Source organism: Beta vulgaris, chromosome 5, assembly GCF_026745355.1.
Source record: "Beta vulgaris subsp. vulgaris cultivar EL10 chromosome 5, EL10.2, whole genome shotgun sequence".
NCBI lineage: Eukaryota > Viridiplantae > Streptophyta > Magnoliopsida > Caryophyllales > Amaranthaceae > Beta > Beta vulgaris.
This window is the reverse complement of record NC_079206.1, coordinates 12,777,033-12,790,891: the sequence shown is the minus strand read 5'-3', so window position 1 is coordinate 12,790,891 and position 13,859 is coordinate 12,777,033. Positions and strand designations below refer to the sequence as shown.

The following is a 13,859-nucleotide window of genomic DNA, read 5'->3' as shown; positions in this document are numbered from 1 at the left end:
CCCGAGGTTATAGTTTAGTTCCTTAGATTTAGCTTAGGCATCCAGGCATACATGTTCTGGCGCCATTAGGCAAGATATCAAATTCTCCAATTGAAGCAAGGAACCATGGAGGTAACAACCTTCGTGTCTCCTCTTTAAGTTGTCCAGCATGGCCTATCCTTTGTATGTTGTAAAATTCATCTCTAAGTTTGTGGCATTTACGGGAATTTATATTTTAATTAAAAGATTGATTACTGATTGCCCTATTTATTTATTTTTTTGCCTGAAATTAATTTGTTGTAGTTTGATCAATAATTAAATTGCAACAAACTACGTTAGCAAGGTTTTATCTAATCAAAACTGGTAACCCCCCAGGCACTAAGTCTCCCAAGGCATTCAGTACCAAACTATTGAGTGTTCATTGACGTGTTTGCAAGGTCAACGAACTGATTCTGCACCAACAGTTAGAATTATAAAAGTTTTTTTTTATGTATCCATTGAGACGAAACAAATAAGACCTCACATGACTATGTTTTTTCGTATACCTCCTCACGTCTTTTAGTCAGGGACTAAAAAAGAAATGACACAATTCTTAAGAAACTTAAAAAGAGAAATTGGGGGACCAATAATATTAAAAAAGATCATTTTTGTGATGGCAATTTTTGATGATAGCAGCAGCTAAATGAACTGTTGAGTTCTGTGGTGGATCCCATCGATCCTCGCTAAAAATCGCCATTCAGATAAATCAATCACTTATTGTGATATTTCCAAATAAGAAAAGTCAGTCCTGATATATATAAAAAAACAAAGGAAATACATTGGAAATAATTTAAAAGATTCTTTCAACTTTTGAACAGTGTCAAGATTCGAAATAAGAACATCTTTTTGACACGGAGGGAGTATTAGTTTAGAAATTTACTTTATGACAAAATCATATAGTGATGAGTGCTATTAATTGCCTTATCTCATTTATCAATTAAATTTTTTTTAAATTAATACTTTGTTATTCTTTTTTTTTTTGGCAAATGCAAAGGTTGGACTATTATTATTATTTTTATATATAATTGGTCCAGTTCTATCTTTAATCATCTATAACTGAGAAAATTAAATGTCTTATTATATATAAATCATCATAAATAATCATTTATATATAAGATCTCATGTAATTAAATTTCCTTTTACATACAAATCATTAAAGATAATCAAATTAAAACAGAAATTTATAAATATTACGAAAGTCAAATGGTTGCAAATAAAGCAAACAAAGAAACTCAAACTTCATCTAACCAAGCTTCGAATTTTTTCTATTTCCAGCAAGTTGGAGCTTTCAATATCTTCGTGGAGTGAAGATAAAACGGTTAAACTGCAAAAGACGCAGCAGCTACTTTATGACATTGGTTGGAGTAAATAGAGCTCAATTTCAATATGCTGCTATGTCAACCAGAGAGTAAAACTTATTGTATTGAAATCGTGGGCTATATTAATACTACTTTTCTTTTTCTATTTTTTATTTGGCTTGTATAATGTTTTAAGATGAACTTCTTTTCATTACTCTCAGTTATACTAATAAACATTGCAATTTGCAAGACTATAATTATAAATGTGATTACTAAGACAAATATAATGATACACCAAGAACCATTTATGTCTTGTGTTTACTCTATATATATAAAAAATTGATATAACAAAAAATACAAATCGAAATGAATCTCACATGAGTGTGAAAATATTTTGAGAAAGCGTGATTTAGAAGGGACTATAATGAGATTTGCTTTGTGGCTCCTTAAGACTATTTTTGTTTTTTCCAGCCGGGAAAAAAGACTATTTTTATTTTACTATATTATCCACTAACTTCGAGTGAAACCATTGTTTAGAAGGAAAAGTTAGATAAAATTGAATTTTTTTTAAAGCCAATAGTTTAATGCACATGTTAGAGCAACTAATTTTCCGCCACTTGCCACGTTCTATTATTGGATAGAGAAATTATTACCTGTGATTTCAAATATTGCAATGACTAGTTGTTGGAACACAAGGAAGAAAATACCAACGATTCTATTTTCCAGACTTTATCAATAGAGACTCACTTAACTTTATTCTAAACACACTTCATTTTTCTCTTCCTTACTAATTTCCTTAAAGCTCATATTTTTCATATCTTATTTCTTCTATAGTTTTTCAAAAACATCAACATAATGTTAAAATCATGTGCACCATCCACTATCTCTCCTCTATTGAGTTTCTTCACTTTGGTAAAAACATGGCTGCTGAAATTAATGCTTCGGCAAGAGTTTCAATACTCCTACCACTACCCCCTACATGCATAGCTACAAAACTTTGACAAAGAAACAAAAGCTAGTGTGAAAAATTATCAAATGAATAGTAATGTACTCGTATAAATGAGGTGCTTGTGTATGCATTGTTTGTGTGCTCAGCCAACTTTGAGTGTTAGCTACAAGAAGTAGTAGTAGTACTACGATACCTTATTTGTGAGTGGAGAGAAATTGTTAATGAGTGAATTCTATCAATTTCATGTAAAGTGTTCTATCACTAAATAATATAATTGCGTTTAGTGTTTAGATGTGAGCAACACTTCAATTCTTATTTCCACTTATTTGTTGTTAATCTTTCCACATTATTACCCCAAAATATCTTACAATTGGTATCAAGAGCTATTCGTTCCATTAAATTTTTCGGGACCATTATTTAGCAAATATCGGTCAGGGACCGATATTATCTCAACGGTATAGTCAAAAATATTTTTGGTTAACTTAACGGTCGGGGACCGTATTGCAAGGTGATTTTCCATTAGTGCATAGTCTAGGACTGTGAAGCTTATTGGTCGAGGACCGAGCCTACTTGTGTATTGTCGGGCAACACCAAGTCACGAATGGCGAATATTGCTAGTTCATCTAGTAATATTGAGAAACTCAACAATGGAAATTACAGTACATATAGAGTACACGTATGCACTTCAATTTGTTGGGACAAGATCTTTGGGGTATAGTTGGTGGTAGTGAAGCTACAATACCAACTGATCCAGAAGAGTTAAAGAAGTGGAAGATTAGGGTCTGAAGAGCCATGTACGTGCTAGCAGCAACCGTCGAGGACGAGTTGCTATACCGCATCAAGGATGCGAAGACACCCAAGGAGGTGTGGGACACCCTTGCAGCTTTGTTCTCTAAGAAGAGCGATGCTCAACTTCAGCTTCTCAAGAATGAGTTGTTGTCGCTCTAGTAGAACAACATGACAGTGAACCAGAATTTCACCAAAGTTAAAACTTTGTGTGAGCAAATCACAAACTCAGATCCTGAAAATCCCATCACAGGGACGATGATGCGCAGAATTATTGTATGTGGCTTAAAGCCTGGATATAGTAGTCTTATCATGGCGATCCGAGGTTGGGCTACAAAACCATCTCTAATTGAGTTTGAGAATGTGTTAGCTAACCAGGAGGCTCTAGAAAATCAGAAGTCTGGAGTTTCCGTCAAGGATGAAGAGAAAGCTCTTTTTGGCAAAGAGAAGTCAAATAAGGGAGGTGATAAGACAGGCGAGTCAAGTAATCAACCTGGCAAGTCAAATAGACAGTCAGGGGGATTCAGAAAAGATAAATGTAGAGGAGGCTTCCATCGAGCGCGAGCTCGACAAGATCGACAACATGACGAGAAGGAAGGGAAAAATCAAACACGGCGAGATGTCGTGTGTTATAACTACAAGAAGAAGGGACACTATGCTCGAGACTATTGGTTCAAACCAGCAGAAGGGAATACTGCAACTTCAGTGGAACATGAAAGCCGAAGTGAAGTCGAGTGGTATGCACAAGCAGCACGGAGCCAGAGGAAGATGCACTTGTCGTAGTCAACGACAAGATGATCAATTAGAAAAATGATTGGATCGTTGATTCTGGTTGCTCCAATCACATGACTGGAGACAACGAGAAATTTCTGAGCATATCCGAGTACAAGCATGGTCGAGTTGTGATAACAACAAACAACTCAGAATTGTTAATAATCCATTTTGACAAGGCAGTAGTGATTCCACGATTTAACAAGCAAGTTCAGCTGGATAATGTCTACCATGTTCCTGGTATGACAAAGAATCTGTTGTCAGCTTCACAACTGACAGCATCCGAACACCATGTTGTTTTCGGTCCTCGTGACGTGAAGGTGTAAAAGACGATGGAATGAAATTTTCTCCTATCTTAGAGGGACGACGTCTTGAATGGGTTTATGTGATGTCTGCTCAAACGGCATATGTAGACAAGGTGAGAAAAAATGAGACAGCTGATTTATGGCATGCACGCTTGGGTTAGGTGAGCTACAACAAGCTCAAGGTAATGATGAAGAAGTCGGTGCTCAAGGGTCTTGTTCAACTAGAAGTCAAGGAAGATATAGTTTGTGTTGGATGTCAATTTGGTAAAGCACACTAACTTCCATATGTAGATTCGAAGTTCAAATCGAAGGAACCTTTGGAGTTGGTTCACTCAAATGTCTTTAGTCTAGTAAAGCAACATTCAGTGAGTGGTTTACGCTACATGATCACTTTCATTGATGATTAATCAAGATGTGTCTGAGTTGATTTAATGAAAGAGAAATATGAAGCATTTGGTAAGTTCAAACTGTTTAAGGAAACAGTTGAAAAAGAAGTTGCAAAATTCGGTGCCTACGTACCGACAACGGAGGAGAGGAAAGATTACTGGGATATGATGATCATAGGAAAGATTGGAGGTGTTGCGATCCAACAATAGATAAATGTCACGTGTCACGAAATGTGGTGTTTGATGAAACATCATCATGGTGGTCACCACAAGCTGTATTATTGCCAGACTCGAAGGAGATCGAGGAAAAGCTTCAAGAAAAGATGGACGAGAAAGATGAAGGTCAGTCTAGTCTAGATGGTGGTAGATTTTGAGATTGAGATATCTCAACCTACATCAGAAGAAAGACAGAAAAATCCATGGAAAATAGTAGCACATCATAGAAACACTGAAGAAGAAAGGCCAAGTCAAATTGAAGATTTTGAAGAAGAAGAACTTCACCAAGCACTACGCAGGTCCACAAGGTAGAGAATTCCAAATCCAAGATATGCAAATGTTGCAATGGTTGAGGATGTAAAAGAGCCAAGTAGTTATGATGAGGCAGCTCGAAGCAAAGATTGGAGAAAAGCCATAGAAGAAGAAATTCAAGCTCTACACCAGAACGAAACTTGGGAATTAGTGCCAAAGCCTCGAGAAATTCAACCTATTTCTTGCAAATAGGTATACAAAGTGAAGACTAGACTATGGAATCCTGTACCACAATTATAAAGAGTTTGAAGTTGTCGGATATTGTGATGCTGACTATGCTGGTGATCTCGACACCGTCGGTCAACTACGGGTTATATGTTCAATCTAGGGTGCTAGAGCAGTCTCTTGGTGTACAAGAGACAACCAACAATGTCATTCTCAAGTACAAAAGAAGAATATCGAGCGGCGGCTATGGCAACACAAGAGTGTATGTGGTTGACGCAATTACTCAAGGATATACATCAACAAATTGATCGGGGAATCAAGGTATGGTGTGATAATCAGTCTGCAATACGTTTAGTAAAAAAATCCTATTTTTCACGGCATGACAAAACATGTGGAGGTACATTATCATTATCTCTGAGAGAAGGTTCTATAAGGTGAAATTGAACTTGAGCAAGTGAACACGGAAGACTAAGTTGCAGATATATAAACAAAAGGAGTTGGAGGACCAAAGTTCGAAAAGTTTCGAAACTAACTTGGGATGACCTCTAGACTAACTCTGAGAGAGAGTAGTCGTTAAGGGGGAGTGTTAAAATCATGTGCACCGTCCACTCTCTCTCCTCTATTGAGTTTCTTCACTTTGGTAAAAACATGGCTGCTGAAATTAATGCCTCGACAAGAGTTCCAATACTCTTACCACCACCCCCTACATGCATAGCTACAAAACTTTGACAAAGAAACAAAATCTAGTGTTAAAATTGTCAAATAAATAGTAATGTACTCGTATAAATAAGGTGCTTGTGTATGCATTGTGATATACCGATTCGATCCGAGATCTAGGAATTGTGTGCTCAGCCAACTTTGAGTGTTAGCTACAAGAAGTAGTAGTAGTACTATGATAGCTTGAGTGGAGAGAAATACTCATAAAGAAAGAATCGTAACTCGTAAGAAATGCAAAGAAGAGGCATCTTTCAACCAGTAGCCAAGAGTTTGAACCAATATTTCTAGATGGGCAGGGTAAGGTATTAATATATCTAACACATAATTTATATGTAAGAATTTGTCCTCTAAAAAAGGAAATATTAAATGAATTGATCGCAAATTATGAGATTTTATTATCTCTTTTCCCTCTAGGGAAGATATTAATAGAAGGGAAAATGGAATTTCCACAATAACTGCAAATCCTTCTGTTATCATTTCCGAATACAACTTTTTTTTGTTCTTATGCCCAAAAATTTCATTTGGTCTGAATCATTAGCAAAAAGAATCAAATGATTTGACATTCGAGTAATTAAACGCTTTACAATTAGTAAACTGTATTTCTTGTTACCCGAATTTTCCAACAAAATCGATTTATTTAAATCATGATCATATACAAGTAATGAAAATGAAGGGTATAAAGTAAAAAACATGAAATGACGGCGCACGTTTTTTGCGTTTTCTCTCTCGGCGCACGATAAGCTTGAATTTGCGTTGACGCCATGGCAAGAGGGAGAGCAAAAAAGAGTGCTCGGAAAGGGAAAGGTAAGAACAATGGTCCTTCATCATCGTCCCCAGGGAAGAAAATGAAAACGGTCGATGAGGTTACGGGAGTAGAACCGATAGTTGTTCCAAAGGAAAAGGTGGTGGAACTAGAGGAGGAAATAGAGAGGATGACGACGGTTTCTCAACCAGCGACATTAGAAGAGAAGGTGTAGCACAAAACTGAAAAAGCAGTTTTCTCTGAGTGGTTGAATGTGATGAATAGTGGTTCCAAAGACCCAATCGCAGCAAGAAGGATGTCCTGGGCGGATGAAGTTGAACAGGTCCAGGTAAACACTAAAACCTCTGTAATCACCATTGAAGCTGATGATATACAAGAAGAAGTTGAATATTGGTCATCGGCTGTTATTAGTTATGTCTTAGGGGCAAACCCACCATTGAGTGTTATGGAAGGATATTTTAGAAGGATCTAGGGAAAACTGGGAATTGATAAGATAGCTATGGTTGGGAGAGGTATATTTTTAATTCGTTTTAACAATGTAGAGGCGAGTTTGAAGGTAATTAATGATGGTGTGCAATATTTTGATCAAAAATCACTCATTACTAGGCTTTGGGACCCTGATATGCCAATGGAAAAAACAAATGTTGAAATAGTACCTATATGGATTAAACTGCCTGGGTTAGAAATCAAGTACTGGGGAGAAAGGAGTTTATTCAAGATTGCAAGTATTGTGGGGAAACCTATGAAGGTAGATGGTGCTACAAAAGCTCGAGATAAGCTGAATTATGCCAGGGTGATGGTGGAAGTTCAGATGAAACAGGAGTTGCCAGAGATGATATATAGTTTTTTGTAATGAACATGGAACTGAAGTGGAGCAAAAGATTGAGTATGAATGGAGGCCCATAGTGCGTGTAAAAGAAGTGTTCTGGGATTGGTCATAAGGAGGATGAATGCAGGAGAGGGGAAGGGAGAAAAATATGGGTGCCTAAACAGAAAAGAGCAGTGGATCAAGATGGGTTTCAGCAAGTGGGAGATAGGAGAGTGGAAAAGCCTCAAGAGAAGATTGTTGTGCCAGTGCATATAACCACTTCAGAACAGGAAGAGGAAGCTATGGTGCTAGATGGTGATAATAGGAAGAGCAATGATAATGAGGTGGGGAATGACACATGGGAGGGGCAGGGGGTGGCAACCCCTTTGCCAAATGGATAATATATTAGCTTGGAGCACAAGAGGGTTGAATAGTCTGGGGAAGCAGAAGGAAGTGAGGCAGTTTATATCTTCTCACAACATCAAACTATTCAGCCTTCTTGAAACAAGAGTGAAGTCTCACAATATGGGCAAGTATATCTAAACTTATGCCCAGGGTGGTGCTTCACTCACTATAATGCTCACCATGGAAATGGCAGAATTACGATAGGGTGGTGGCCTGGATCTTTTCATGTAAACATTGTAAGTATGACAAGCCAATATGTTCATTGTATTGTTACACCTAATCAAGGTCCAAGTAACTTTTGGTGTACTTTTGTGTATGGCTTTAATGATAGCCAAAGTAGGATTGAGCTGTGTGCAGAACTAAAAGATATTGCTGGGAAATGTCAGGGGCCATGGGTGGTACTAGGGGATTTTAATGCCATATCCAGTGTTGATGATAGGCTGGGAAGCCCTATGAGGTTGTCTGAATAGGCCCTATGGTAGAGTGTATGAGTGTGTGTGAACTAATGGATATTAAGGCCAATGGTAGGTTCTATACTTGGACCAACAAGCAGGAGGGGGATTCTAGAGTGTTCTCAAGGATTGATAGGGTCCTGGTTAATAGCAAATGGATGGAAAACTTTGAGTTAGCTAAAGCTACTTTCCTTCCAGAAGGTAACTTTGACCATACACCAACACTCCTTTGTGTGTACCCTGATGTTCAAAGGAAAAAACCTTTCAGATTCTGTAATGCTTAGTGCTCTTACCCTGAGCTGTTAGATGTGGTGAGAATGGAATGGAGTAAAGTGATTCATGGCTGTCTAATGTACAGAGTGGTGGAGAAGCTGAAGAATATAAGAGTTAGACTGCAGAGATTGAAGAAGTCAGGGTTTGGGGATACAGAAAAGGAGGAAATAACAGCTAGAGAAAGGTTAGTTGAGGCTCAAAATGAGCTGCACTCAGACCCAAGTAATGATGAATTGAAGAACAAGGAGAAATTGGCTAGAGAGAGATATACAAATGCAAAAAGAATGTTTATTCTATGTTGCAACAGAAGGCAAAATTGCAGTGGTTAAATTATGGGGATGAAAACACCAAGACATTTTATCAAGCCATAAAAGCTAGGAGAATGCAAAACAGGATCCATGTTGTGCATAAAGAAGATGGGGAATGGGTTAAAACTGCAGAAGGGGTGAATAGAGATTTTTTAGACTTCTACCAAAATCTCTTTGCTGAAAAAAAAGCAACAACAAGCCACACTAAACACTCTGATGGAGAGGGGCAAGATGTTAAGTGAGCATCATTTGAGAATCTTGAATGCTCAATACACTAGAGAGGATGTTAGGAGGGTTATCTTCAGCATACCTGATGAGAAAGCCCCAGGGGCTGATGGTTTTAATAGTTGTTTCTTCAAGTTCAGTTGGGATGTGATTAGAGAGGAGGTAACTGAAGCCATACTTGACTTTTTCAAGACAGGAAAATTACTCCAGGTAATTATTGTAACCACTCTTACATTAGTTCCTAAAGTTACTTGCCCTGCAAATGTAACTGAATACAGGCCCATAACATGTTGCTCCATTTTGTATAAGTGCATCACTAAGTTAATTAGTGAAAAACTGAATAGAATCCTACCTGATATAGTATCCCCTAGCGAAGGAGCATTTGTAGCAGGTAGGAGCATACTGCATAATGTGATGATATGTCAGGATTTAGTGCAAATGTACAATAGGAAATCATCCAGAGCTTGCTGTATGATGAAGCTAGACCTGGAAAAAGCATATGACACCATCAAGTGGCAGTTTATCCAGCAAATGCTAGAAGGTGTGGGATTTCCTAATTGGTTTATACAGCATATTATGACCTGCATCACCACTCCCAATTTTTCCATCATGGTTAATGGGTCTCCTGTTGGATTTTTTGGGGCTCAACGTGGTTTGAGACAAGGAGATCCAATGTCTCCCCTATTATTTGCACTAGGAATGGATTACCTTGACAAAGTCTTGAAGTTTGTGGGGGATCAGGAAGGTTTTAAATTCCATGTGAAATGCAAAGATATGAAAATGTCTCACTTATGCTTTGCAGATGACCTGTTACTCTTTTGTAAAGGAGAGTTTAGGTCCATCTATACAATTTTACAAGGATTTGAGATGTTTTTTCATGCTTCTGGACTGGATGTCAATAAGGCTAAGTCAGAAGTATACTATGCAGGGATGAGCAACAATGAGATCCAAAGGGTCACTGATGTCAGTGGTTTCCAAGTGGTTAAGCTACCTTTCAGATACTTAAGGGTGCCCATATCCATCACTAAGTTGAAAGCTAAAGATTGTCAGGTCATGATTGAAAAGATGACAAGTAGAATAAGGCTTTGGAGTACCAGACATATGTCTTTTGCAGCAAGAAGCCAACTCATTAATAGTGTATTAATGAGTATGCATGTGTATTGGGGTCAGCTATTCATTCTCCCTAAGAGTGTATGAAGGAGATTAATAGCATCTGTAGGAGTTTTTTGTGGACTGGGGTTCATAATCATGTAAAAGTTGGGGTAGTGAAGTGAGAGAAGCTGTGTCAAACCAAAGCAACAGGGGGCCTTGGCTTCAGAGATACTAATTTGTGGAATTTAATTGCAGTTGGCAAATTAGCTTGGTCTGTGGCACAAAAGAAAGATAACCTTTGGGTTAAGTGGGTCAGTGAGATTTATGTTAAGGATCAATCATGGAGTACATATGTAGCTCCAAATACAGCTAGTTGGCATGGAAGTATATCACTAATGCAAAAAATGAGCTGAGTGCAAGCTTACAAGGTGACCACTGGATGAGAGATGCTAGCTTTAGCATCAGCAAGCACTACCTGAAGCTCCGAAGCAATGGAGAAAGAATGCAATGGTGTAGGAGTGTCTGGAATAGATACTCTCAGCCTAAGCACAGGTTTATTCAATGGCTAGCAATGCAAAACGGGCTTAAAACTAAAGCTAGGCTAAAGTAGATGCAGATTAGCCAGGATGATATATGTGTTGTCTGTGGAACCATGACAGAAAGTGTAGAGCATCTGATGTTTGCTTGCCATTTCAGTAAGCAATGTATGAACAGTCTGATGGAATGGCTCAATGTGCCCTGGAGAGGAAGGGACATGAACCACTTATGCAGATGGATGACAGACATATACAAGAGCACCAGAGTTCAAAGACAAGTAGTATTAGCTACTATTATTCCTGCTACTTACTTTATATGGAGAAATAGGAATCAAGCTTATTGGGAGCACACTGTTAATATGATAGAGCATGTAGTACAGCAAGTTAAAAATAGTGTTAAACATAGATGTTTGCAAATACTTAGCAGTAAAGTTAGTGATAGAGATAGAAACTGGGTGGAAAGTCTGTAAATTTCTGGGCATGTCCAGATAGGATGGTGGTTGCTTAGGTAATCTTAGTTTGTATGTTTTGTAGAGCTTTAATATTACTTAACTTCCACACACACAAAAAAAATCATGATCATATACAAATGCATAAATATATTCCTGGAAAATAAGTGGATAGAAAAAGTTATGTTGTCAAGACCTATTTAAGGAATGATTTCTATGAATTTCATGTAAGAGTGTTCTATCACTAAATAATATAAGTGTGTTTAGTGTTTAGATGTGAGCAACACTTTAATTCTTATATCCACTTATTTGTTGTTAATCTTTCCACATTATTACCCCAAAATTTCCTACACATAAGTATTGTTTCATTTTTTATATATGTAATAGTTCAATGTTTGATTATTGACTTTTGCATATATTAAATAAAGTTAATCATAGTTAACATCACTTTACACAATAAAGTAATTAACAACTTAATAAAATTGTCCAATGTTAATATAATCATATTGTCAAATATGTCCTTAATTTTCATTAATAACAATTTTTCAATATCTTATATAGAAATATTTATAAGAATATGAACTAAAGTTATGAGCAAAACATATTTGATTCATAATGTAAGGTCGATAAATGGCTGGTTTGACATGAGTCAAGTTACAACGGGTTTGTCTAAATGGGTTTTCTCGGATTTGCTTGAGTTCGAGTTGACTTTAGGTTAAATGAGGTTTGTGTTCGGATTTTGGTATTCGGGTCTAACTGGACTCAAATTAAGTTTGGGTCAGTAAGAAATTAGGTTGGATTCCGATATGTTCAGGTAAAACCGGTCTAGGTTGATTCCAAAGTGAAATGAATTGATTGGGAATTCTGATTCTCTAGGATCGGAACATATCGAATGCGAATGGACCCGTAAATCGAGTCTGTTTTTGATAACCTAATTATACCTATATTTTTGCGAACCAAACGCCACCTGACCCAAAACCTTGGCACATAAAGTATAATAACCTACTAAATTAACTAGTCTCCTCCCATGTTTTACTTTCTCATGATCAAAACTCAAACCCCTCGCAACTTCCAATCCCTAGAAACTCACGCAAAAGAAAAAATGGCTGAAGAAGTCGATTTCATCAACAACAACAATAGTGATGAAGAAGACAGATTAAGCTCTCTCCCAGATTCTCTTTTGATCGAAATTCTCTCTCTCCTCCCTTTTAAATCCGCCGCCGCAACATCCGCCTTATCCCGACGTTGGGTCCCACTTTGGACCCACCTTCCCCACCTTCTTCTCAGCGGTTTCGACCACCCTTTACATACCGATACCACCACCGCTGAAAATTCTTCACCACCGTAAATCACATCTTCTCGCAACTCACTTCCCCGCAAAACCACACTTTCTATCTCCATTATTATCACCCTATCTCAGATGCTCTTGAATTTCAACTTTGCTCTGCTCTTTTTACTTCATGGGTTCCTCTTATTTGCGCCCGAAATCCTGTCAACTTCGATGTATGCTTAGATTTGTTGAAATTTTGTGGGCATTTCATTTCTTTACCAACTTGTGTTTTTCAAACACCATCACTTGTACACCTCAAATTGCGCGGTTTTTTTCAATGCAAGCTACCTGAAACTGGTATTGTTAATCTTCCTAATTTGAAAAAGCTTTCTTTGTGTGGTGTTAACTTTGACACTCTAGGGTTGACAACGTTGTTTAAGTGTTGCCCACTTTTGGAGAATTTGTTCTTAGAGCTAAACTTGATGGAGGATGAAGTTATAGAAATCTCAGCTCATAATTTGAAGTATTTGAGTATTTATTTGCTTGGATCATCGACTGCGAGCCGTTTTATGATTGATGTGCCTTTGTTGGAAGAGATTGCGTTACATGATTCTGGTGCGTTTTATAACTTTGTCAAGAAGCCATGTATGTTAAGGAAAGCATGTATTGAGTGGCCTTTTCGTTATAGAGAAGGGAATGATTATCTTGTTCAAATTCCGGAGCTTTTTCGAGGAATTTCGAGTGTTAGATCCATTCACCTACTGAATAGTTTTCCTATAATTGATATCATTCAGCATATGGATGGAAATATTTGGTCACTCTTTCATAATCTGACCGATCTTAGATTGGGTGTTTCTAACGAACGTATGAATTGGGGTCCCTCAATACCCTCAGCATTGTTACCTAAGCTCAAGAGGATACGTATATCCGGAATTCATGGGGATAGAAACGATGTTAGGCCGTTGAAATATGTTCTAAGTAATCCAGATGTTTTGGAGCATCTTAACATATATCTTGTTTTCGACTCGAACAATAGCCCCGAACATGTTTTCAAGGAGCTCTCAAAGTTGCAAGATTGAGTTTGATGGTTCTTATATTCACACATTTACTAATGGGTCTCAAAGGGTATTAGGTCATTCTCAAATTAATTGGTTAAAATCTTCCATGTGGCTTGACTATGAAGAGGACCACGAATGAACTGTAGGTTCATGACTCATCATTCTTGAATATATCAAGAAGATTGCTACATTTTTATTGATGCTTTTGATTTGGCTTAGGCTTTTATAGTTTTATTTCTCAGCAAGTTGTTTTTCAGTACTGCTAAATAAGAAAATAACATGTTTAACTTTCAGATA

The 13,859-nt window shown here is 37.4% G+C and overlaps 1 protein-coding gene across 1 annotated transcript; it reads left to right on the top strand.

Annotated features, from left to right (window-relative positions):
* Positions 1 to 12,566: 12,566 nt before the first annotated feature.
* On the top strand, positions 12,567 to 13,859 carry LOC130591340 (uncharacterized; the record flags this gene model as incomplete). Its single annotated transcript, XM_057394618.1, has 1 exon — positions 12,567 to 13,859. A coding segment is annotated over one exon (1,017 nt), but the record flags the coding sequence as incomplete, so codon positions are not given.